We start from the raw sequence: 26077 nt of genomic DNA, 5'->3' as shown, positions 1-26077 counted from the left end.
TTTCCACCAGAGGGGGAAAAACTTCAAAAAGTGAAAGGACTGTAATAATATGGAATTTCTGCAGCAAGTAATATTGATGAAATTTTCATGGCCAGCATCGTGTCCCTGGTTGCCATGTTAGTTATAGCAATGTATGTTTCCTTATAAAGGTATTTCTGTGAAATATTATACCACCCTTCATAATTATATGCAATAAGGAAGTGTACAGTGGTACCTCGGGTTACATACGCTTCAGGTTACAGACTCTGCTAACCCAGAAATAGTGCTTCAGGGTAAGAACTTTGCTTCAGGATAAGAACAGAAATTGTGCTCTGGTGGCACAGCGGCAGCAAGAGGGCCCATTAGCTAAAGTGGTGCTTCAGGTTAAGAACAGTTTCAGGTTAAGAACAGACCTCCGGAACGAATTAAGTACTTAACCCGAGGTACCACTGTTCTGTATTCCCTCCCCAAAAAAATTTTGAAATTTAAAAACATGGGTCGTCTTATACACAGAATATAGCAATAAAATATATAAATAAATATGGAACTTTCCACCATATATGCTCTTGCAGTCGCAGCTCCTCGCAGTGGTGAGCCCGGGGCCTCCCTAGTCTGCTTGCCTCCCCCCCACACACTCCCTCCCTCTCTCCCTCAGGAAGCATCCCGCTCACGTTGGCCGCTCAAGTTGGCCCACTCTGCCTGCCCTACAACTGCAGCGCCACTCACGAGTAGCCGGGCGCAGAATCCTCGCTGCACAAATGGACCATCTTCAGCCTCCCTCCCAGCTGTAGGGTGGGCTGAGTGTGAGGAGGCAAGCAGACTAAGAATGCCCCACGGAAAAGGCAAAAAGTGCTAAAACAAAAAGCTTAACCCCCCCCCAAAAAAAGCTCAACTCTGCCCCCCCCCCCAAGACAGCTCAGTGATTGCTGGTGAGGGAACAGTGGCATGTTAGACGGGCGCGGCTATTAGCCCCTGGGCAATCCTCCCCCCCCAAAAAAAGCTCAACAAGTCAGGGTAATTTCCCCCATTTTCTTAATTTGGACTCCCCAAAAATACGCCCCCAAAATGTCGTATACATTGGGGCATCCAATACATGGGAAAATATGGTAGGTCTCTTACCTCTGGTCAACTTGTAGGCATGGCACATTTGAAATTCAGGGTTAACTTCGCATGTATGTTCAGGTAGACATGGACTTGCTTCAAATGGGGCCATGCAAAGTCGACATTTCAATGCATCTGCATCAAAAGGGAGAACCTCAAGGTTATCAGAATGCCAGTCTTGAAACTCAGGTGATAAGAAATGGGTATAAGAACACAAGAAGAGCCTGTTAGTTCAGGCCAATGGCCCAGCTGGTCCAGACCCTGTTCTCACAGAGGCCCAACAGACCCCTTTGGGAAGTTCACAAGTAGGACGTGAGCTCAATAGCACTTCAGCCACTGGTGAATCCCCTGGTATTTGGAGACATATTGCCTCTGATTGTGGAGGTAGAAGCTGCCATGGAGTCCCTTTCAGACTCTAAGATACCAGCCTTGAACCTCAAGTGTAATCTATGTAGAAGAACCTCAGAAGATCAGAGTTCAGCATCCTCTTCTTACAGTGCCTGACCAGATGTCCACAAGTAGGACCTGAGCTCCACAGCACTTTCTTCACTTGTGATTGCCAACAACTGGCAATCAAAGGTTTATTGCTTCCATCTGGAAAACCTTCTCCTAGCACTGGGGAAGGGAACTTACCTCCAGGAGGAAGGAAGAGGCTAACACAGATACCAAGGAGCATTATTTGAACCATGAGGGACATCTTGCTGTTGCCACAGCAGAGCTCTTGGTTACAGAAGAGGCAATGGTGATCTCCACTCACTTCTACTGGGGCGAATAAGGAGCTTCCTTTTATCCATTTGATGATGTGTTTGCCCAGATACGCTTAAGTACACTCCATCTTTATCAGAGACAGAGGGTCCCATGGGCAATGGCTTCCAAAATAATAATTGCACATTGTAATGATCACATTCTAGTGAGCATGAAGCCATCAACATATGCACAGATCAGTGATTAAGATTGTAGTCACCATTTGCAAACCCAGGAAGCTAGGAAGCATTCAAGCAAATACCTTCAGTAGCCTATGCAATTCCATAGAAGGAATCAAAAACAGCTAGCGAGGCCAACTTTGAAACACCTGTGGTTGCAGAACGGGTTTTTCCTATGGTCAGATCTATGCCATACATTGACAGCACTCTTATACTACTGTGTGTTGGAAAATCCTGGAAACTGTAGTTAGTTAAGAGTGCTAGGAATTGTAGCACTGTGAGGTCAACACCCTTAAGAAACTACTGTTCTTGGGGTTCCTTGCAGAAGCCATGGCTGTTTAAGTGATGTAGGCAGTGTTTTTTTCCTTTAAAAAATGTTTAGGGGTACTCTCATTTTCCTACTGATATTGAAATTTGTTGTTGTAGGTTAGTCGTTTAGTCGTGTCTGACTCTTTGTGACTCCATGGACCAGAGCATGCCAGGCACTCCTGTCTTCATATATTGAAATACTGCCCCTCAATGAGGCCAAACTTAGATTCAGAACATGTTTAGGGGTATGAGTACCCCAGCATACCTCCAGGATAAAAGCACTGGATGTAGGAGTTCTTAAAATGTCAGTTTTTTTGTTTTTTTTTCCCCAAGCAACAATTGGTACTGTTTGCTGGTGTGTGTGTGTGTGTGTGTGTGTGTGTGTGTGTGTGTGTGAATAAACAGCAACAACACATACATAAACTAAATCCAAATCAACATATCCATTTAGTAGGCTTGTTGACAGGGCTGGCCCAAGACATTTTGACAACTGAGGCATTCCCCCTAAAGATTGACATTGGGATTGCCTGCGCTGGAGATCCGGTCTCCTCAGTCACCTCACCTTGCCTCATGGGTAGGCTCATCCTGCTTATTGAAAGAGGAATGTCTTGATTTCCAGATCCGTCACAGCTGCGTTCAGGTCAAGAGTTCGTCCAGCTTTAAGGTCAAGACGGCTCACTCATGCGGAAGAGTTGAAAGAGGGAAGCGGAGGCAATGCAATACCCTAAAAAGCTCAGGAAAAGCATTCTGAGCTTCAATCGTGCCTAGCAGCACACTAAGGGGTTTCCCCTATCTTTGGAGAAGCTGTGGTAGCTGTTACAGCAGTGGAGCAAGCGGGAGAACCTCAGCATTAGAGACAGTGCAAATTCCTCCTGTGAGAAGCCTCGTTAACCTGACCAGGGGAGTGATGGATTTCTCCAGGATTTACGACTAAATTAATGGACCATAAACTGCAGGGAGATAATTAAACATGAAAGGAAGTGAGTATAGCAGTCAATGGATGACTTCAGTAATAGTGGAGCCTAATGAGAAGGTGGGATGAAGGTGTTTACCCTGTAAAATTTTGGCTCAAGAGAACAATGTTTAATAAAACCTGCAAAAATTAAAGCAACTGAACTGTAAGTTTACAAGACAGGAGACTGTTCTGTTACGATATAGATGCAATGAGGCAGCAAGCTGCAGCTAGCTGGAAAGCAAAACATGATGGGAATGTTGGGACTGTACCGTGGGAACAAAGGGACAGTCTAATCACAGAGCCGAGCACCGGATTTAGCTCAGAGTGTAATTTGACCTGTACAGGAAGTACAGGAGGTGGAGTTAGTCTCTCTGCTGATGGAATCTGAAGAGAGCAGACGCGTTTCTCTGTAATGCTGCAAAGACAGAAATAAAGGCATGTAAATACATTTCTGTCTATCTCTTTCTCCTGCCCCGGGGGGGGGGGAGAGTGGTGTGTTCTTCTCACGTTTGAGGAGGATCGCCGATCGTGACCTAGCCTGGATCCTGCCAGAGAATGCAGACAGGGAGGTCAACCTGTTCAAGCCAGGTGCCTGGAGAGTGGCCAGTTTCTCCTGATAAGGCTTGATTTCCTAACAAAATGGTAGCAATGAGCCGATGGTTTTGATCCATGAAAACTGCAGGAGAGGTTGATGGATCGTACTTCATCCTCTGCACCAAGGGAAGGAAGATACAGTCAACGTGCAGCTGGAAGCTTCACAGACGGCTGGGCACCGAGAGAAGGTGTGTGCGGAGCAACGGAGCCCCAAAGGTAAAGTGTTTTATGGCTGTGAGAGTGAACGCGTAAAGAAGCAATCTTCGGTTCACTGACTGCACTGGGAGACAGCCAAATACTTCGCATACCTTGATAAGACTGGTATGCACAGTTGCTAAGCAACGGAACGGCAGTGTAGTGGAAACTTACTGGCAAGGGGCTGGAACAGAGAGAGGCTGAGAAACGAAGTTTGTTTTGTCTATTTCGCTGTTTTTTGAAAGGACTTTCAAACAGTTTGCGTTTGACTGCCAAGTGGTGAGGCAGAAAACAACCAAGAGAGACTCTTGGATTTTACAGGCTCGAGAGTGAGAGCTGAGGCTTGGATTCAAAATGGATGCCAAGAAGGGGGGAGGCTTACCTTACCCACCTCCACTGACTAATGACAATTATTCATCATGGTCTGTAAAGATGAAAGCCCTGCTTCAGAATCAGAGGATTTTTGGAGTGATTGAGAACCCCATCCCTGCAGCACCAGCGCCAGGTTGGACTTCACAGAATGTGAAAACCAGGACAGCTATAATTCTGTGTGTCTCGGATGACCAACTCGTGCATATTCAGAGTTTAGATAACGTGCGAGAGATTTGGGAGACACTGCGTAGAATACATCAAAGAGATGCTGGTTCTTCAGCGTTGCTGCATTTTGAAAAGCTGACCAATCTGAGGCTTGCGCCTGATGGAGATGTACAAGCGCATTGGACAGAGATGAAGTTCCTATGCCAGCAGATGGCGGAACGCAATTTCCCTCTACAGGAAGAGATATTCTGCTTCATGATTATAAACAGCCTAAATCAGGCTTATAAAACGGTTGCAAGTCAGCTTGGTTCCCTACCGGCCGCGCATCTCATGACGGAAAGAGTGTGTGCCATTGTTCTCAATGAAAGAGACCGCCTTGCTGCAATAGATGTCAAAGACAGGGGGAGAGAAGCTCAGAGTTCTGACTCCCCCACTGCTGTTGCTAATGAAGAACAGGCTGTAGCTGGGCCATTGGCCCTGCGTGGGGGGGGGGGAGAGTGGTGTGTTCTTCTCACATTTGAGGAGGATCGCCGTTCGTGACCTAGCCTGGATCCTGCTGGAGAATGCAGACAGGGAGGTCAACCGGGATTCAAGCCGGGTGCCTGGAGAGTGGCCAGTTTCTCCTGATAAGGCTTGATTTCCTAACATGTTCAACAGAGTAAACACGGGAGACATCTTGAGAATTGGGCAGGGAGGAAGCGATGCTTGAGCGGGTGTTAGTAATAAAGTAATAAAGTATCATAAAAGGAAAGTCAAGAGAGAGGGAGGAGACAAACTGATACATTGTTGCTTTGTTACTCTGGGTCAGAAAGGAATAGACGAGAGGATGACTTTACTAATATTTACCCCCCCACACACACACATTCTTCCCCATTCTCCCACCCCCATTGCAAATATAACCTCAAATGTGCCAAGCTATGTTCTAAGTGGTTTCCCCAAGCTACAGATGAACTGCCAAAAATGGCAGAGTGAGAGGAAGAACCCCAGCACATTAAGATAATTTTGAGGACTGAAAGAGGAAAAGAGGGACAAATGGTGGAGCTTGGAAGGGAGGGGTAGTGAGTGACGGAAGGCCCTAAAGAGGAAAATGGCGAGGGGAAAACTGCTGTCTCATGCTGCTTGAATGACTGTTTGAGAAAGGACGCCCAAGAAGGAGGTGGAGGAGTGAATCAAGTAAAGTAAACGAAGCAAGCTGCCAACAGAAGATAGCGACACCAGCTGGAGAAGGAAGTAATTGCAGGAATATATAAATGAGTTCATGTTTTGATTAAAATATGTATCTGCAGATCTTCCACCCTCCTGCTTTCTTCTTGTCTCTTCTTGTTTCCTTCCCCTACATCATACTCCTCTCTATTTTTCTTGCCCTTGTTTTTATGGTTAATGTATTGCAGCTGTGATTGAAACTGTATAACTGTGTTTATGTTTGAAATTGTATAACTTTACTGACAATAAGTCACAAGATACAAAGAGGGAGTAAGAGAACAAGTGAACAGTAGCAAACAAGGTATGGAAGAGTGAGGAAATAACTCACTCAATTTCCCCTCAATAGAATTTTTGCCTCAAATCTAAGTTAACCTATTAAACAACTTAATGAGCTCCCTTAAGGAAACCAAAGAAATAGACAAAATTAAGAAAATACAGGCTCACTCAGGGGTGACTCCTATATCATCAGGGACACAAGGAAGAAGAGCCTCAGTGGCTGAGATAGACCAGGGAGAAGTCTTGAAAGAACTCGTTTTAGGAATGAAGAAAGAATTGAATGATAAAATGGAGAATCTCTGTGGGAAAATAGAGACGATAGGTGCGAGAATGGACCAGAATACAAAGATGATTTTAGATTTAACAGCACTAGTGAATATCCTAGCAGAGAAAAATAAAGAACTAGAGAAAGAGGTACAAGAACTTAATTAAAAAATAACAAACAAGAAGAGGCACTGAAAAAACAAATAATATAAAGTAAGGAACTTTCCTAAAGATTGAGGGCACAAGGAGAAGGGGACGACAGAGGACCAGATGGTTGGACAGTGTTCTCGAAGCTACCAACATGTGTTTGACCAAACTGCGGGAGGCAGTGGGAGACAGGAGTGCCTGGCGTGCTCTGGTGCATGGGTTCACGAAGAGTCGGACACAACTAAACAACAAGGAACTTAAGAAATCTCAGGAAAGAATGAGAGAGTAAATTTTGGATTTAAAGATGGGACAGGAAAGTATTTTGGACACGGTTGCAGTCCAAGAACTAAACCAAAAAGAATTAATATTGAGATTTCGAGGAATAAAAGAAAATCATGATGAGAATATCGAAGAAGTAATAATAAAAGTCTTAGCATCCTGGCTGGAAATCCAGGAAGAGGACATCTCTATCTGCATGGACAGAGCATTCCAAATTAGGTCAAGATCTGCTGGACCCAATAGGTGGCCTGGAGTTTGCCTCATCTTTCTTAACTTGAGAATTATAAAAGATAAAATAATGCAAGCAAATAAGAAGAAAAAACTCAGAATTGAAGAACAAGAAATTATAATCATGCATGAAATTCCAGCTAGGTTGAGGAAGAAAAGAGGAAAATATAAAGGCTTAACAGATGCACTCAAAAAGAACAACATCCCCTTCTGCTGGGAATGCCCGGAAGGAATTTCATTCACTTGTAACAGAGCAGGAAGAGGATGAACTCAGAGGAAGAAGCAAAAAAATTTTGGAGGAGATATCATAAAGCATTAGGAGGGGGTAATGGATGGGACAGGAGAGATATGAGAGAGGAACAAGAGAGTGGCAAGGGAGAAATAGAGGAAGATACAGGATGTTAATGACAGAGTAGAAATATGGAGGAACTTTTAAACCATATACTACCTAACATAGTACGATTTATAATTGACATAAAGGAATCTGAATCTGATGAGTTATGGATCTTAAAATTTTTTCATGGAACATCAATGGATTAAACAGCAAAGTTAAAAGAAACAAAGCTGAACACCTATGCCAAAGAATAAATGGGATATAATCTGTCTACAAGAGACACATGTTAAAAGAAACCACAGAAGGGTGTTAATTAATAGAAAATTAAGTGAAGAATTTATATCCTCAGATGTAGTTTAAAAAAGAGGGGTTATTATTTACGCAAATCGCAAACTAAATCCAGAATTTGTATTTAAAGATGAAAAGGGGAGGATGATAGCAATCAGGATTAAAACCCAACAAGGAAAGATATTAATGGTAGGAATATATGCACTAAATAATAAGAAAGCTGAATTTTATTTTATTTTTAAATGGAACATAAATTGCTAGATCATAGTGATGAAAAACTAATAATCATGGGTGTCCTGAACGGAGTTATATCAACAGAAATGGACAGAACAACATGGGAGAAAGGAAGGAAGGAAGGGAAATTACCAATAAGCTTCATGAATCTAATAGAAAACTTAGACCTACATGATGCATGGAGATTTAAACATTTAAGTGAGAAGCAATACACATACCACTCCGAAGCCAAAAACTCCTCGGGAAGAATAGATGCAATATGGATTTCAAAAATATTATTAACTAAAATTAAGAAAGCAGAAATACAAGTAAAAACAATATCCAACCACAATCCAACGACATTAGAAATAAAGGGAGAAGAGAGGAAAATTAGAATTTGGAGAATAAATGAAGCAATTCTGAACGATAACAAAATTCTAGAAAAGGCCAAATCAACGTTAAAAGAATATTTCGATAATAACTTAAATAAAGAGACAGATATAAATATAGTATGGGATGCTAGTAAGGCCGTAATAAGAGGCTTTTTCATCCAGCAAAATATAATTTTAAGGAAAGAAAGGGGGGGACTTAGAGAAACTTTTAAGGGAAATAAGGGGAAATGAGAAAGATTTGGTCAAGAACCCAAGAAACGAAGCACCAAAAAACAACATCAAGACACTGCAGACACAACTCTCTCATATCCTGAATTACAAAGTGGAACAAAAAATCAAGAGGATAAGACAAAATTCTTTTGAATCTGCCAATAAGCTGTCAGGAAATCAAGCCTTATCAGGAGAAACTGGCCACTCTCCAGGCACCCGGCTTGAATCCCGGTTGACCTCCCTGTCTGCATTCTCCGGCAGGATCCAGGCTAGGTCACGATCGGCGATCCTCCTCAAACGTGAGAAGAACACACCACTCTTCCCCCCCCCCCCGGCAGGGGAAAGAGATAGACAGAATTGTATTTACATGCCTTTATTTCTGTCTTTGCAGCATTACAGAGAAACGCGTCTGCTTTCTTCAAACTCCATCAGCTGAGAGACTAACTCCACCTCCTGTACTTCCTGTACAGGTCAAATTACACTCTGAGCTAAATCCGGTGCTCAGCACTGTGAATAGACTGTCCCTCTGTTCCCACGGAACAGTCCCAACATTCCCATCATGTTTTGCTTTCCAGCTAGCTGCTGCTCGCTGCCTCATTGCATCCATATCGTAACATACTCCCCCATATGATTCAATGTGCGTTGCGAGCAAAGCGTGATCCAGAGAAGAAAACAAACAGTTGTTATACATATAACACTCCCTGTTGTTTCAGTTCCACCCTTGGAACTACCCGCCACTGGTTTCCCCAGTGTACCTCTCTGGTTGTCTGACTTCCAAGGAATGAGTGCATCTGCATTACCTTGGCTAGGGAATGTAGTGTTACACTTAGCAACTCCCTGTTGTGTCTTTGTCTCTGACTTAGACACAGCTTCAACCTGTCTTGAGTTGTTAACAAGAGTAACACATGCAACAGCTGAGTTAGCAAACTCTTTTGAATACCTCTTCGGTGGTTCACCCTTTGTAACTCTCTCAGACCTGCGTATGAGGTGCTGATCCTCTCTGCTCACTAGTTCAGTCTCAGGACTCTTTTCAGAACCAGTACCAATAGTAAAGAGTGGTTCATCCTTCATCTGTGAAGGTCTATCCATTGTGTGAGATTTCCTCTCAATGACTGTGTCAACTGAGCTCTTTGAGCTATCACTGTCACTCTGAGTACCACTGTAATCAGTAAAATCATCATCATCTGAATTGTCCTCTGTGGGAAATGTGTGAACAATTACTTGCTGCTGTTCAGGAGCACTCTCTAGAAATTTTGTGAGAATCACCTGACCAGATTCAGACAAAATTACTCTGTAGAGACCCTTTTCATATCCCACAAAAATGCCTCTGGCATTCTTTACTCCACCTGGAGCTTCTGTCCTCACATGAGATCCAAAAACCTTAAAATGGGCAACAGAAGGTTTTCTATGGAACAGCTTCCCAAAAGGAGAACTTCCCAAATCTTTTGAAAACTTTCTCAACCACGTGTGACAATAACACATTATCAACTCCGCCCAAAACTCATGTGGCAAATGTGAACTCAGCAATTGCGCCTTCATCCCTTTTTGCAATTCTTTGTTCACCTGTACACAGACACTTCTGTTCCATGCTTCTGCAGAAACAGCAACCCTGTGCCTTATCCCTTTCTTATGCAGGAACTCCTGAAAATCCTGTAAAAGAAAAACTGGCTTTTCACCTGTGAAAAGACAATCAATGTTAGCATCATGAACATTTTTAACTTTGTCACAAAACTCTTTAAACCTTTCTAAGGCCTCTTGTGGATCTCCAACACATATACCCAGACATAATGAGAGAAACAATCCACACACACAAGATAATATCTTGCATTGCCTCTAGATGGTGCTAGAGAACCAATCACATCAGCATATACCCGCTGAAATGCGCTGTCGACCCTTGTCTCCTTCTTGACGTTCTTCGTCACACCTGCGAGAGAAATCATGTTAGAATCAGATGAATTACATTTCATGTAATCACTTTGATCAAAAGTCAACAAATACAGTCCATCTTTCTCTCTGGCAGAAAGATACAACTCTCCATCTTTGAAGATCTTGCAGCTTTCACTATCATAGGACAAAGTCAGTCCTTTCTTTGTGATCTGCGAAACACTCAGCAGATTGAACTTTAAATCAGGAACCAAATACACATTGTTAATAGTCAAGTTCAGACTCTCGAGATACACAGTTCCAAACCCGGTCGCTTCCAGCTCCTGACCGTTGGCCTGCTTCACAGTGAAGCTTTGCTTCTTAAACATCGAAAACAGACTTCTGTGTGAACTCATGTGTTGAATAGTTCCAGTGTCAATGACAAACGTGTTCTCCACTTCTGGTGTGGTTCCTTTCGACATCAAAGCTTTTGCAGGTTTCACCTGGGACTTGGTACGACTTTTGCCTGACGCCTCAGGCTTTGCAGAGCTCCCCTTAGCTCCTTTCTGTTGACGTGGCTTCTTACAGTTCCGCTGAAGATGCCCAGTCTGTCCACAATTGAAACATTGGACAACGTTCAAAGCTACAGCCTGTTCTTCATTAGCAACAGCAGTGGGGGGGTCAGAACTCCGAGCTTCTCTCCCCCTGTCTTTGACATCTATTGCAGCAAGGCGGTCTCTTTCATTGGGAACAATGTTGCACACTCTCTCCGCCGTGAGATCCGTGGCCGGTAGGGAACCAAGCTGACTTGCAACCGTTTTATAAGTCCGATTTAGGCTGTTTATAATCATGAAGCAGAATATCTCTTCCTGTAGAGGGAAATTGCGTTCCGCCATCTGCTGGCGTAGGAACTTCATCTCTGTCAAATGCGCTTGTACATCTCCATCAGGCGCAAGCCTCAGATTGGTCAGCTTTTCAAAATGCAGCAACGCTGAAGAACCAGCATCTCTCTGATGTATTCTACGCAGCGTCTGCCAAATTTCTCGTGCGTTACCTAAACTCTGAATATGCACGAGCTGGTCATCCGAGACACACAGAATTATAGCCATCCTGGCTTTCACATTCTGTGAATTCCAACCTGGTGTTGGTGCTGCAGGGATGGGGTTCTCAATCACCCCAAAAATCCTCTGATTCTGAAGCAGGGCTTTCATCTTTACAGACCATGATGAATAATTGTCATTAGTCAGTGGAGGTGGGTAAGGTAAGCCTTCCCCCTTTTTGGCATCCATTTTGAATCCAAGCCTCAGCTCTCACTCTCGAGCCTGTAAAATCCAAGAGTCAATTGTCTGTTTACTGCCTCACTCTGGCCGTCAAACGCAAGCTGTTTGAAAGTTCTTTCAATACAGCGAAATAGACAAAACAAACTTCGTTTCTCAGCCTCTCACTGTTCCAGCCCCTTGTCTGTAAGTTTCCACAACACTAACGTATCGTTGCTTAGCAACTGTGCATACCAGGCTTAACAAAGTATGCGAAGTATGTGGCTATCTCTCCCAGTGCTGGTTTCTTTCAAACGCAGACACTCAGTGAACCGAAGAAAGCTTCTTTACGCGTTCACTCTCACAGCCATAAAATCACCATACCTTTGGGGCTCCATTGCTCAGAAAACACCTTCTCTTGGTGCTCAGCCGTCAGTGTAGCTTCCAGCTGCACGTTTACTGTATCTTCCTTCCCTTGGTACAGAGGATGAAGTACGATCCATCAACCTCTCCTGCAGTTTTCATGGATTAAAACCATCGGCTCATTGCTACCATTTGTCAGGAAATCAAGCCTTATCAGGAGAAACTGGCCACTCTCCAGGCACCCGGCTTGAATCCCGGTTGACCTCCCTGTCTGCATTCTCCGGCAGGATCCAGGCTAGGTCACGATCGGCGATCCTCCTCAAATGTGAGAAGAACACACCACTCTTCCCCCCCCCCGGGCAGGGGAAAGAGATAGACAGAAATGTATTTACATGCCTTTATTTCTGTCCTTGCAGCATTGCAGAGAAACACGTCTGCTTTCTTGAAACTCCATCAGCTGAGAGACTAACTCCACCTCCTGTACTTCCTGTACAGGTCAAATTACACTCTGAGCTAAATCCGGTGCTCAGCACTGTGAATAGACTGTCCCTCTGTTCCCACGGAACAGTCCCAACATTCCCATCATGTTTTGCTTTCCAGCTAGCTGCTGCTCGCTGCCTCATTGCATCCATATCGTAACATAAGCCAGGTAGACTGCTAGCATGGAAGCTGAAGAAGAGACAGAAGGAAAGAATAATAGAAAAAATAATGGAGGACAGGAAAATAATAGAAGAACCGAAGGAAATCAAAACAAAATTTATAAAGTACTATAGTAACTTATATAAAGAAATGTAAGGGAATCAGGAGGATATGGAAAAATACCTAATAGAGAATAAAATCCAGACAATAGAAGCAGAGAAAAGAGAACAATTAAATCAGCCAATTGCAACAATGGAGGTGCACCAAGCAATTATGAAAGCAAAAGTAGGAAAAGCACCTGGAACATCTGATTTGACAGCAGCATATTACAAAAAATTAGAGGAAATCTTAATAACACCAATGAAATTGGTAATGAACAGAATTTTAAAATGTGGAATAATACCGGGATCATGGGAAGAAGCTTTTGTCGTGTTGATATCAAAACAAGGGCAAGACCTGACGCTAATTAAAAACTATAGGCCCATATCACTGCTGAACAGTGATTACAAAATATTTGCTGACATTCTAGCCAACAGATTGAAAAAAATACACAAAGATCAAGCTGGATTCCTGCCAGGTAGATGCGAACACAGCAACATGAGAATGTAATAGATTTACTAGAATACCTAGAAGAAAGTTCAGGCAAAAAAGCTGCTTTAATATCAATAGATGCGGAAAACGCATTCGACCAGGTGTCATGGGACTTCATGAAAAGGGCCATAAAGGAAATGAAACTGGGGGGAGATTATATTAAAGCTATAGAGGCAATATATAGGAAGCAAAAAGCCAAACTTATCCTTTATAATGAAATAACAGAAGGATTTAATATAGAGGGGGGGGGACAAGATAAGGTTGCCCCTTGTCACCACTACTGTTTATTATGGTATTGGAATTATTGATGAATGCCATAAGAAATGATTTTAAAATAAAGTGTATCTCATTAGGGAAAAAGGAATATAATATCAAAGCATTTGTGGATGATCTGATTCTGACTGTTGAAAACCCCCAAGAAAGCATACTACAGATAATTGAAAGAATATTAGAATTTGGGAAAGTAGCCGGCTTCAAGTTAAACAAGAATAAATCCAACATGATAGTAAAAAATATAACCAAGCAAGAAAAGGAAGAACTACAGGAGATATCAGGATTAACAATAGTAAATAAGACCAAGTATTTCAGAATTTGGCTGACCAATAATAATAGTAATCTATTCAAAGATAACACTGGTCAACAGCAAATTTGTTGTCTGCGTTTTTTCAGTTGATTTAGGATGAATCTGATGCACTGAATCCAAAAATCACATTGGTTTTGCTCAATCAGGTCTGGTTTTTGAGCTATGGCCACGTTTTTTTACGTTTTTGTTCACATGTACGCTTGTGTGGAACATTTTAGAAGAAGTTGGTGGGGGTAAAATGCCATGTCGAATAATTGTTTCAATTGGAAATGATTATTTTAATGACAAGACGTACTCAGGTCCAATAGTTCTGGGTGATTATGTCGAAAAGGGATCAGTTTGAAGTCATAAAACCTCGAAATCTTCCATAAATTGGTGCGACAAAGCATAAAGTTGGGGGATCAAAACTAAGTTAATGGGCCAGCCGCCCCACGAAGTGTATAGGAAACTCCACCCGCGGATGCGCCAACTTATGACTAATTTGTACCTATTTTTGTTTTGCAGGTGAATGAGATGACTTCGGCCAGAAGATCGTGCAGAAATAAGCTGGACGTGTTCTGCTACATATGTGGAGAATACACCATTGCTCCTAATAGGAAGCCAGTCACAAGTTTCATAAGGCGTGCTTACCATGCTTATTTTGGTATTAAACTTGGTGACCAGGATAAAGCTTGGGCGCCACACATGGTGTTCAAGGCATGCACCGAGACTCTACGTGGGTGGACCAATGGCAAGAGGAGTCTGAACTTTGGAATTCCCATGGTTTGGAGGGAGCCGACAGATAGATTAGATATCAACTGATATATTTCATTCAAGTTCATTTAAAATGAGCATTCGTGAATTAATTATTATACAGTGGTACCTCGGGTTAAAGACACTTCAGGTTACAGACGCTTCAGGTTACAGACGCTTCAGGTTACAGACTCCGCTAACCCAGATATAGTACCTTGGGTTAAGAACTTTGCTTCAGGATGAGAACAGAAATTGCACGGCGGCAGCAGCAGGAAGCCCCATTAGCTAAAGTGGTACCTCAGGTTAAGAACAGTTTCAGGTTAAGAATGGACCACCAGAACGAGTGACGTTCTTAACCCGAGGTACCACTGTATATGGTTAATGATTATAATGGTGGTGTTGTATCCCCACAATTATATATTCTTTTCTGATGGGCTGATAATGATTGCTTGTCACACTACTCCCCCTTTTCCTTTGATCATCCTAAGTGGACATGATGTTGTCTTGGGTTCTTGTTGAGATGTGTCATCAGTGGGATTAAAGAAGGCGCTTGATCCAGTCTGCTGATTCCGGATTTACTTTGACCCAAAACCCTCCTGATTCCAATATGACTCCAAAGAATCAGATCCTGCTTCTTGCAATCTGTGTCCCGCTCCTCCTCAAACCTGGAGGAAAGATTGACTGACAAGGGAAGAGGGAAGGATTTTCACTCGAGTGTAACCTGCAGAAAGCAAACCTTGTGCAATTCCTTGGCTTGGCTTGGCTGGCAATGGATCGACATGTCAAAAAAATAGATGAGAGTGGCCCAATCGCCTTCTAAATCCGGCCCGTGGACGGTCCAGGAATCAGCGTGTTTTTACATGAGTAGAATGTGCATTTTTATTTAAAATGCATCTCTGGGTTTATTTGCGTGGCATAGGAATTTGTTCATATTTTTTTCCAAAATACAGTCTGGCCCCCACAAGGTCTGAGGGACAGTGAGCTGGCCCCCTGCTGAAAAAGTTTGCTCACCCCTGCTATAACTAATTGAAATTAATTTAAAAATAGGATTCATAGTTAATTATATACACGTAAATGCACTTATAATTGTGGGGTTGTATCTATTACAGCTTCTTATTTTGTCCACAAGTGGGCTGATAGGACCACATTTCATTCTCTTTGATCCTCTTCAGGAGACATGATGTTCTTTTGGAGATGTCTCTTCATGGAGATAAAAGGAAGCCTCTTCTCCAGTTTGCTGAAAGGCACTGTGACTTGAGCTGTGACGTGACCACAGAACCCTCTCGATTCCAAGATGGTCCCGAAGAATCAGATTCTGCTCCTGGCAATCTCTGCCTTTCTCCTCCTCACATCTGGAGGTAAGGTCCATTGACAAGGGATCGGAGAAGGGTTTTCACCCGAGTGTAACATGCAGAAAGCAACCTTTAGTGGCAGTTGGACTTGGCTGGCAATGGATCTACATGTCAAAAAATAGATAAGAGCAGTTCTTTTTCTTTCTTTCTTTCTTTTTAAAGGAAGGGGCAATTTTGATATGTTCTAACATGAAAAGAAAATCCAAATATCTTCTTACTATATTTATGAGGGTTTTAAAAAAGCCAGGCTGCCTCCCCAGCCTCCACGGCTCAGGGTTCTGGATGCCTGGATTTCATATTGCAGTGGTGGATTTCAGGAGATCAGACAATGAGACACCAGGCTACATAAGGAAGAGCGAAGGTGATCTTAGGGCACATTATCAATCAGAATAAACATGTGGGGTCTTTAAGGAAATGCCGCAGTGTAGAGCGCTCCTGCTCAATGCTTCTGACAGCCAGCCAGATGCTCCTCCAAAATACTTCCCTTGCCCCTCTTCCTCCACTCCCCACCTAGTTAGTATTCTGCAACCACTGGACATGCGTGTTCCTCATGGGGCTGGAACCCCACCACAATTAATCTCTTCCCATAAAAGGTAAAGGGGCCCCTGACCATTAGGTCCAGTCATGACTGAATCTGGGGTTGCGGCGCTCATCTCGCTTTACTGGCCGAGGAAGCCGGAGTACAGCTTCCGGGTCATGTGGCCAGCATGACTAAGCCACTTCTGGTGAACTAGAGCAGCTCATGGAAATGCCGTTTACCTTCCCACCGGAGCGGTACCTATTTATCTACTTGAACTTTGATGTGCTTTCGAACTGCTAGGTTGGCAGGAGCAGGGATCGAGCAACGGGAGCTCATCCTGTCGCGGGGATTCAAACCACCGACCTTCTGATCGGCAAGTCCTAGGCTCTGTGGTTTAACCCACAGCGCCACCCGCGTCCCAATCACTCCCCATACTTCTCTTGTATTTATCCCTCTCTTCACATGATTATGTGATCCCCTCCTGTACTTTGGGTGGTTCCTGATGTCTCATTGTCAATGGTGCTGTTTTGGATGCTTAAAAACATTTATTCTGAAACATTGGAAATAGGGGGGGGTGACACAACATACATATCATTGTGAAGCTACAGAACTCAATCATAAATGTGGGGCAGAGGAAGCAGTCATAATAAATTATTGAATCATAGAATTGGGAGGGACCCTGAGGATCATCTAGTCCAATCCCCTGCAATGGAGAACTATGTAGCTGTCTCGTTTTGCTATCGAACCTGTGACCTTGACATTATCAGCACCATGTTTGAACCAACTGAGCTATCTGTAGGCTGATGGTTCTTCAAATTCGTCACCAAATAGCCCAAACAGTAAAAAGTTGTGCTGTGAGAAAATTATTGCACAGAATGCACAATTCAGTGTGAGTTTGAGCAGTAGTTTGGAATGTGCTTAATTGTGAAAAATTGTCTTTTGGAGCATATCCTTTGCTATGTCGGGACTGCACGGTGACTGAAGAAGGATGTATTGGAGTTGAAGGCTCTGACCGGATTTGCATACCTGACCCTGAACTGGAAAGCTGCAATATAGCCAAAGCCTATGAAGGTAAGAAACCTCACCCTCATTCTTTAGATTCACTGTTCTCTGTGTTCATGCCTGATCTGTGTTGAGGACAAAGAAACTGGGCTGTGTTATACTCTGGATAGTTAATATGACTAAAGTGGCTCACTGCATCTTTTCCTCTTCTTTTTCTGGCTCATTTTAGAGGGGAAACTAATCTGGACAAAGGTTGGCTGTGGGCCAAAAGAAGCATGTGATACCAAACAGCAGGTGACCAAACATATCCATGTTGAGTACAAATGTTGCGAAGAATCAAAGTCATCAATAGGCCTTGATTTCTGCAATGACGGGTTATAAATGAGGTAAAACTAGCCAATGGAAGTTTTGCAACATAGCTAAACATGTTGGCCACCTCCTCTTATTTTGGCATCACAACAGAGGACCCACAGAAGCAGTTAGCACTTTTCATATAGGTATGTAATTAAAGTTGAAAAATTGTAGGATATAGCATACAGATGAATTGAGTTTCCAACAGTCATTTACATGGATCAACGCGTGTTTCATAAAGTATGCATTTAATGTTCTTATGTTCTTTAAAGTCAATATGATGTTCTTTTGTCACAATATATTATTCTGTGCCATAAAAGGGAGCCCAACTAGTAAGAGAGCTCCTGGAATTCACATTCCAAAATAAAAATAGCCCAGGAGAAAGCCAATTTTTCATTGACATCTTTATTTTGGACTAAGCTGTGAAGAGTGAAGGCTGGTCTTATTAATGTCAGAAGATCCCTGCTGGATCAGAAAAAAATGAATATCTAGTTCAGTATTCTGTTTCCCATTGTGGCCAAGCAGATGTCTCTGGGAGCATAACATGGAGGCAGTCGCTGTCTCCCACTGTTGATCATTAGCAACTGATAACATGAGCTAATCTGTCCCAGGCCATGGAAATACTATATAGATATAGACATCTACCTTGGTCTGACCACCCCTGGAATACTGCCACCAATTCTGGGCACCACAATTGAAGGTTGTTGACAAGCTGAGACATGTGTAGAGGAGGGCAACCAATGTGATAAAGTATCTGGAAACTCGGCCTTTATTAGGCTTCGGGGAATCAGATCCCTCTCATGGTGGCAGCAAAGAAGCTGAGAAAAACAAAGAAAAGTTCTTACCAATTAGTTTATTCAATAATCACAAAAGGGTTAAGGACACCTTCTGGTAAGACTAAAACACTCAAGGATGATGTGCTGTAAGGCCCTAAATTATTACACTGGTCAACAACAAATTTGTTGTCTGCATTTTTTCAGTTGATTTAGGACGAATCTGATGCGCTGAATCCAAAAATCACATTGGTTTTGCTCAGTCAGGTCAAGTTTTTGAGCTATGGCCACATGTCTTTTTTTACGTTTTTGTTCACATGTACGCTTGTGTGGAGCATTTTAGAAGAAGTTGGTGGGGGTAAAATGCTATGTCGAATAATTGTTTTGATTGGAAATGATTATTTTAATGACAAGAAGTATTCAGGTCTGATAGTTCTGGGTGATTATGTCAAAAAGGGATCAGTTTGAAGTCATAAAACCTCCGTTTTTTCTCGGAAGAGAAGGACTTGGTGTACTGTGCAGATATTGCGCAGCTTCTGCTCAAGCTTGGAGTGCCACAGTATGAACCCAAAGATTGGAGACTGTTCATTGACAGCAGCAAGTGATCACTGAAATGTATTCTGCTACACAATGGCAACCAGTTTGCCTCTATACCCCTGGCTCACTCGACTACACTGAAGGAGAACTATGAAGCGGTGAAGTATTTGGTGAAGAAAATTGGTTATGATCAGCATAAGTGGTTTATTTGTGTTGACCTGAAGATGGCCTACTTTTTGTTGGGACAACAGTCTGGCTTCACCAAGTACCCATGTTTTCTGTGCATGTGGGATAGTAGGGACCGTGCTCAGCATTACACGAAGAAGGACTGGCCTGTGCGGGAGGAATTGGTGCCTTACAAAAAAAGGAACGTCATCAATGACCCTCTGGTGGACAGAGACAGAATACTCTTCCCACCGCTGCACATCAAGCTCGGCTTAATCAAGCAGTTCACCAAGGCTCTGGACAAGGATGGTGACTGCTTCACTTACTTGTGCCAGGCTTTTCCAGAAGAAAAGTTAAAAGCTGGCATCTTTGATGGTCCTCAGATCCATCAGCTCATCAGAGATCCAGAGTTTGGAAACTCAATGAACGAAGTGGAACTGGAAGCGTGGAAGGCATTTGTTCTGGTAGTGAAGAACTTTCTTGGCAACAATGAGGCCAGAAACTACGCAGAACTTGTCAACAACATGCTGACTGCTTTCAGAAAACTGGGCTGCAACATGAGCATCAAGATGCACTACCTATTTTCACATATGGACCAATTTCCTGAGAACTTGGGTTCAATGAGTGACGAGTAGGGGGAGAGATTCCATCAGGACATGAAAGAGATGGAGACCAGGTATCAGGGTCGCTGGGATGCAGTCATGATGGCTGACTACTGTTGGACTCTGAAGAGAGACCTCCCTGCCGCTGAGCATTCCAGGAGTTCCAAGAAACGCAAGTTCAAGCCCTGAAGTTTGAAAAATGGTGAAGCAACATGCAATTTACGTGTACTTACCTTTATCAATGCCCACCATTCAGTTTACAATAATCGATGTTTCTATCAGGTAATCAATATATGTTGTTGGAAAAACATTTTTTCTCTTAAAAACATATTTAGGATGATATTTTTTGACAAAAATCAGCTGATAATACCACAAAAATGTAATCGATTTTGTCACAAGATCTGATTTTTTTCAAATCAACATAGCACAAAAACCTGACCTGATGGAGAGAAACAGATGCCATTTCCTGATTCAGCAGTGGGAAAATACCCTAAATCAGTTGTAGCAATCTAGACAACATTCAAAAAGTAAAAAAAAAAATGTTGCCCAGTGAATAGTAATCTACTGAAAGATAATTACATAAAAACCTGGAAAGGAATAAAAAGAGATTTAGAAATCTGGAATTTACAGCCTGTTAAGTATTGAGGGAAAACCTAATCAAGATGTTTTATAGATGGTACTTAACACCTACCAAAATAGCTAAAATGTATGAGACAAAAACGTATCTGACCTGGAGGTGTGGTAAAACAGAGGGGACACTTATACATGTTTGGTGGACCTGTGAAAAAATCAAAAACTTCTGGAACACAGTGTATGATGAGCTTAAAAAAATGTTTAAGTATAACTTTATGAAAAAATACAGAAGCTTTTCTACTAGGGATAACGGACACAGGTATAGCAAGAGAAGATCAGAAAATATTCCTCTATGCCACAGGAGCAGCAAGGATCCTAAGTGCTAAAAAGTGGAAAAAAGAAACTGTGCCAACAAAAAAGGAATGGCAAGACCAACTGTTAGAGTATATTGAACTGGCTAGATTAACAGAGGCAATTAGAGATCACACTAGACAAGAGTTTCAAAAAGCTTGAGGGAAATGCAGAGAATACTTCACAAAACAGTGCCCTAAAATACATACCTGGATTTGTTTCGATTAATGTCTGCAAGAGATTTTGTGGATATTTAAGTTATAATTAGAAAAATCTTAATAGTTATTCATAAAAGAAACAGTTTATAAGAAGTAAATAAAGAGGCCAGATACAGGATAAAGGAAGTCTTTTATTTGGTTGTTTGTATTGTTGTATGTTATGCTCACTGTATGTTATTTTCATGTTTAATGAGGGTGGATTTGTGGATTTGTGTATTTATTTCAATAAAAAATTAAAAAAAAAATGAAAGAGGAATGTCTTTAGCAGGTGCTAAAAAGGCAACATAGAAGACACATGTTGAATGCCTTTGGAAACCTCTGAAGATATTGTCACCAGATTTGTTTGTTTGTTTTTAATAAAAAATTTTATTGGTTTTACAACATTTTTTAAACAATACAAACAAATAAAAAGACAAACAAACATGTATAATTTCATAACCTTTTTTTCATAACCCTCGTTTCTCGGACTCCCCCATACCTCCCCTTTCTGCATCCCAATTTCTAAAATTATTTCAGCAACTTCTAAATAGTTTTATCAAATAAATGTCCTCTTAGTCTTTTCTTCAACTTAATCTTATGTCACTGTAATCCCTTTTTCTTTCTCAACACCTCAACATTTTAGCATTCATCAATTTTATAATAGTTCTTAAGATAAACTTTGAATTTCTTCCAATCCTCTTCCACCGTCTCTTTCCTCTGATCACGGATTCTGCCAGTCATCTCAGCCAGTGTCATATAGTCCATCACTTTCATCTGCCATTCTTCCAAGGTGGGTAGATCTTGTGTCTTCCAATACTTTGCGATAAGTATTCTTGCTGCTGTCGTAGCATACATAAAGAAAGTTCTATCTTTCTTTAACACCAATTGTCACCAGATTTGGCACACTGGTTCATGAGATGGAGGAGCTGGTTTTTATTTACATTAAAAAAGTTCTGGATGCCATTTTGATGAAAGACTCCACTGCTTTGGACACCTCTGAAGATACAGTCACCCAATTTGCCATGATGCCCCCCAAGGTGGAATAGTAGGCATTTATTTCTGCAACACAAAAGTAAAAAAAGTGCATATGTGGTGGAAATGTCTAGATGTTAAATCAATATGGTTTGAGGTATATATAGCTACATACAATCCCTGAAAACCTCAACATTCCCTAAACCTATGAACGTCCCTCTCCTACCAATTTGTTGTTTAGAAATAGGTAACGAGATTGTTTGAACGTTTTCAAGAAGATGAGAGAGAGAGAGAGAATGAATATATAAGTTGGAAGAAACATAAATGCACATCATGTATACAAAAGGAAAAAATCCATAAATATAGAGTTTATAATGAATGCCTGTGTAGGGGGGACACACACACACACACACACACACACACACACACACAAACAAACAAACAAGCATTAACATCCAATAGTAAGGAAAATACAAGTAACATACCAAATAATTTGTTAGCAACCTTACTCCCTGCCCCCATTCTCAAAATAAGAAAACACAAGGCATCCAAACACCTGGAGGGCATGATGCTGGCAACTATTGCTACTGTATGGATTTCTTATTTCCCTCCAGCAAGCTTTTAAATCAAATTTTGTACCACTGATCATTTAACTGAAGTGTGTCCACAATGTTATTGTTGCAGAGATGGTCACGGGTGGAATGGACTCAGATATAGCTCATACAAAACAGGCCCCCGTCACTTCAGTGTTACACTTTGGGTTCATTTTCTTTCCAGTCAATGCCCACTGGACTCTCTATTTATGCAGTTAATGGGGACAGAATGCTTCTGTACACATGCCAGTAAGGGGATAAAGTTGTCCAGTCTTGGCATGAGGGAGTGGAAATCATTGTTCCTCCTTTGAAAACTTGTATTGACCCCATCGTACATGCAATCACATTAACATGGCCTTTTATGTTTTATCAATATCCTCATATGCATCTATAGCACAGGGAAGCAGGCAGACAAGGTGGCAAATGAAGTATAGGTTGTGAAAGTTGTGGCAATGCTTAATAGATGACTCAGTTTCACTCCAGAAATCACATCTCCAAAATCTGAAAATAATATGAATGTTTTTGATGCTTTGTTGAAATTGTTTTATTGTGTATATTAATTACATTTGGATCTCATCATTGATCTTATGATTATAAAGCACTTAAAAGCCACTATGGCATGGACGCAGGATAAATAGATGATAGATTGATAGATTGCTAGATAATAGAGATGATAGATAGATAGATGATAGATAGATAGATAGATAGATATAGATAGATAGACACAAATAGATGATTGATAGATAGATAGATAGATAGATAATCATTGTCATCTTGCTCTGCTGTAGCTGTATTTGTGTGTAGCAGTTGCCTTTAATTTTTTTCAAAAAAAACCACACCTTGAAAACTCTATATCAAATAAACGGAAGAAGAGGATATAGAAAAAAGGTGACCATAAGCAGAAGATCCTATACATGCTTCAATTTGCAGTCATTCTTCAGGTTGTTTTTAGTTCCTGTCTACAGATCCTGATTGCACAAGTCTCTGTCATCACAACAGATATGTCGAGCCTCAGTTCCATCAGTATTGGTGCTGGTGTTGCAAACTCCAGTACTCTTTGACTTGCAGCCTAGAATTTTCTGCTGAACTTTCCCATCTATTATGGTGACAGGCAGAATGAAAGTAGAGAGAGAAAAGGAGAAGACATTTATATTTATGCTTTCTGGACACCGAGGCTACTACACCTCACATCTACAGTTTACAACAAATGAAGTCCTCTCCTGGGTCTTCATTCTCCCCACTTGTTAGTGTGGTGAAACTATCAGCCATGCTAATTACAGGATCCAGGTTGTGCCACAGTTGTGAATCAGCTGGCACACTGGCAATGCTTTTTTTCAGCAGTAACACCTCTGGGCCCATAGTACCTCTGACTCATGAGAAGACTGTCCTTGGAGCACAAAGGGGACATCCTCTGTGGGCTCTGAAAAGGATTTATTCATGAGCTGGAGGTGCAGCGGGGCTTTGATGAGGCTTTTCAGCCTCCCAGCTAACAGCTGATATGCAGGAAGAAGCCACCCTGAGCTTCATTCTGCAAGCCGCTCTGTACCTGTGGCTCGCATGCGCCAGCCAGAGAGGCAAGGCTGTATGCAGGAGGGACAGTTGCAGCTTGCAGAGATCCCCTCACAGCCCTGCCTCTCCAGCTCGTACACGTAAGCAGGAGGGACAGGGCTGTGCTCCTGGACTATTTTTGTGGGGAAAGCTGCACTGCACACCAGTATGATGAACAAGCATGCAGAGCAAATGGTTTGCATATGGAAGGTCTCCAGTTAAAATAGATCAGGTAGAGGGTGATCTGAAGGACACTCAGGAGTTGCTCCTAGCTAGTGCTCAATAATGGATCATTGCTCAGTTTTGTGCCTATCCTTCTAAACTCAAGGATAGACACAAAATTGAGCAATGATCCATTATTGGGCACTGGCTAACTTCTTGTGGACTGCAGCTCCCACCAGCCCCAGCCAGCTTGGTCAATTGCAAAGTCCAATGGGGACTGTAGTCCAACAAATATAGAGCTTCACCTATTCTCCATCGCTGCTTTAGGCCATGGGTGCTCTTCCGGGATTCCGGACTTTGGACATACTGTTGCAGGGGGATTTACGGTTTCCACCAGAGGGAAAAAAACTTCAAAAAGAGAAAGGACTGTAATAACATGGAATTTCTGCAGCAAGTAATATTGATGAAATTTTCATGGCCAGCATCATGTCCCTGGTTGCCATGTTAGTTATAGCAATGTATGTTTCCTTATAAAGGTATTTCTGTGAAATATTATACCACCCTTCATAATTATATGCCATGAGGAAATGCACAGTGGTACCTCGGGTTACATACACTTCAGGTTACATACGCTTCAGGTTACAGACTCTGCTAACCCAGAAATAGTGCTTCAGGTTAAGAACTTTGCTCCCTGCCCTACAACTGCAGCGCCACTCACGAGTAGCCGGGCGCAGAATCCTCGCTGCACAAATGGACCATCTTCAGCCTCCCTCCCAGCTGTAGGGTGGGCTGAGTGTGAGGAGGCAAGCAGACTAAGAATGCCCCACGGAAAAGGCAAAAAGTGCTAAAACAAAAAGCTTAACCCCCCCCCCAAAAAAAGCTCAACTCTGCCCCCTCACAAGACAGCTCAGTGATTGCTGGTGAGGGAACAGTGGCATGTTAGACAGGCGCGGCTATTAGCCCCTGGGCAATCCCCCCCCCAAAAAAGCTCAACAAGTCAGGGTAATTTCCCCCATTTTCTTAATTTGGACTCCCCAAAAATAGGGGGTGTCGTATACATTGGGGCATCCAATACATGGGAAAATACGGTAGGTCTCTTACCTCTGGTCATCTTGAAGACATGGCACATTTGCAATTCAGGGTTAGCGTCGCATGTAAGTTCAGGTGTACATGGACTCCCTTCAAATGGGGCCATGCAAACTCGACATTTCAGTGCATCTGCATCAAAAGGGAGAACCTCAAGGTTATCAGAATGCCAGTCTTGAAAGTCAGGTGATAATAAATGGGTAATCAATGGATAAGAACACAAGAAGAGCCTGTTAGTTCAGGCCAATGGCCCAGCTGGTCCAGACCCTGTTCTCACAGAGGCCCAACAGACCCCTTTGGGAAGTTCACAAGTAGGACGTGAGCTCAATAGCACTTCAGCCACTGGTGAATCCCCTGGTATTTGGAGACATATTGCCTCTGACAGTGGAGGTAAAAAATGCTATAGAGCCCCTTTCAGACTCTAAGATACCAGCCTTGAACCTCAAGTGTAATCTATGTAGAAGAACCTCAGAAGATCAGGAGAGTGGCCCATTGAGTTCAGCATCCTCTTCTCACAGTGCCTGACCAGATGCCCACAAGTAGGCCCTGAGCTCTACAGCACTTTCTTCACTTGTGATTGCCAGCAACTGGTAATCAAAGGTTTATTGCTTCCATCTGAAAAACTGTCTCCCAGCACTGGGGAAAGGAACTTACCTCCAGGAGGAAGGAAGAGGCTAACACAGATACCAAGGAGCAGCATTTGAACCATGAGGGACATCTTGCCACAGCAGAGCTCTTGGTTACAGAGGAGGCAATGGTGATCTCCACTCACTTCTACTGGGGCGAACAAGCAGCTTCCTTTTATCCATTTGATGATGTGCTTGTCCAGATACGCTTAA

The 26077-nt window shown here is 42.4% G+C and overlaps 2 protein-coding genes and 1 long non-coding RNA gene across 4 annotated transcripts in view; 2 read left to right on the top strand and 1 right to left on the bottom strand.

Moving 5' to 3' along the window:
* Positions 1-26077, top strand: part of LOC308582705 (uncharacterized protein) — a 38223-nt gene that overhangs the window by 4315 nt on the left and 7831 nt on the right. The window lies entirely within an intron of this gene.
* LOC308582709 (uncharacterized protein) lies at positions 1160-26077 on the bottom strand. 2 transcript variants are annotated; one of them, XM_081186159.1, is made up of 3 exons: positions 25893-26077; positions 25254-25370; positions 23203-23538 (listed from the first exon to the last, which is right to left on the bottom strand). In XM_081186159.1, the coding sequence occupies exons 1-3, from the start codon at positions 25954-25956 to the stop codon at positions 23402-23404; spliced, it is 318 nt and encodes a 105-aa protein (XP_081042285.1). In that variant the 5' UTR covers positions 25957-26077; the 3' UTR covers positions 23203-23401. The 2 variants fall into 2 exon arrangements, 1 of the variants encoding a protein (XP_081042285.1); XR_014005787.1 differs by lacking the exons at positions 23203-23538; positions 25254-25370 and adding an exon at positions 1160-1215.
* Positions 17260-18063, top strand: LOC308583122. The gene is made up of 2 exons (XR_014006066.1): positions 17260-17397; positions 17558-18063. It is a non-coding gene; the product is annotated as an uncharacterized lncRNA (long non-coding RNA).

Source organism: Podarcis bocagei (genome assembly GCF_964188305.1).
Source record: "Podarcis bocagei genome assembly, chromosome: 3".
Classification (NCBI taxonomy): domain Eukaryota; kingdom Metazoa; phylum Chordata; class Lepidosauria; order Squamata; family Lacertidae; genus Podarcis; species Podarcis bocagei.
The sequence above is the reverse complement of the archived record's forward strand: the minus strand, read 5'-3'. Positions and strand labels throughout refer to the sequence as shown.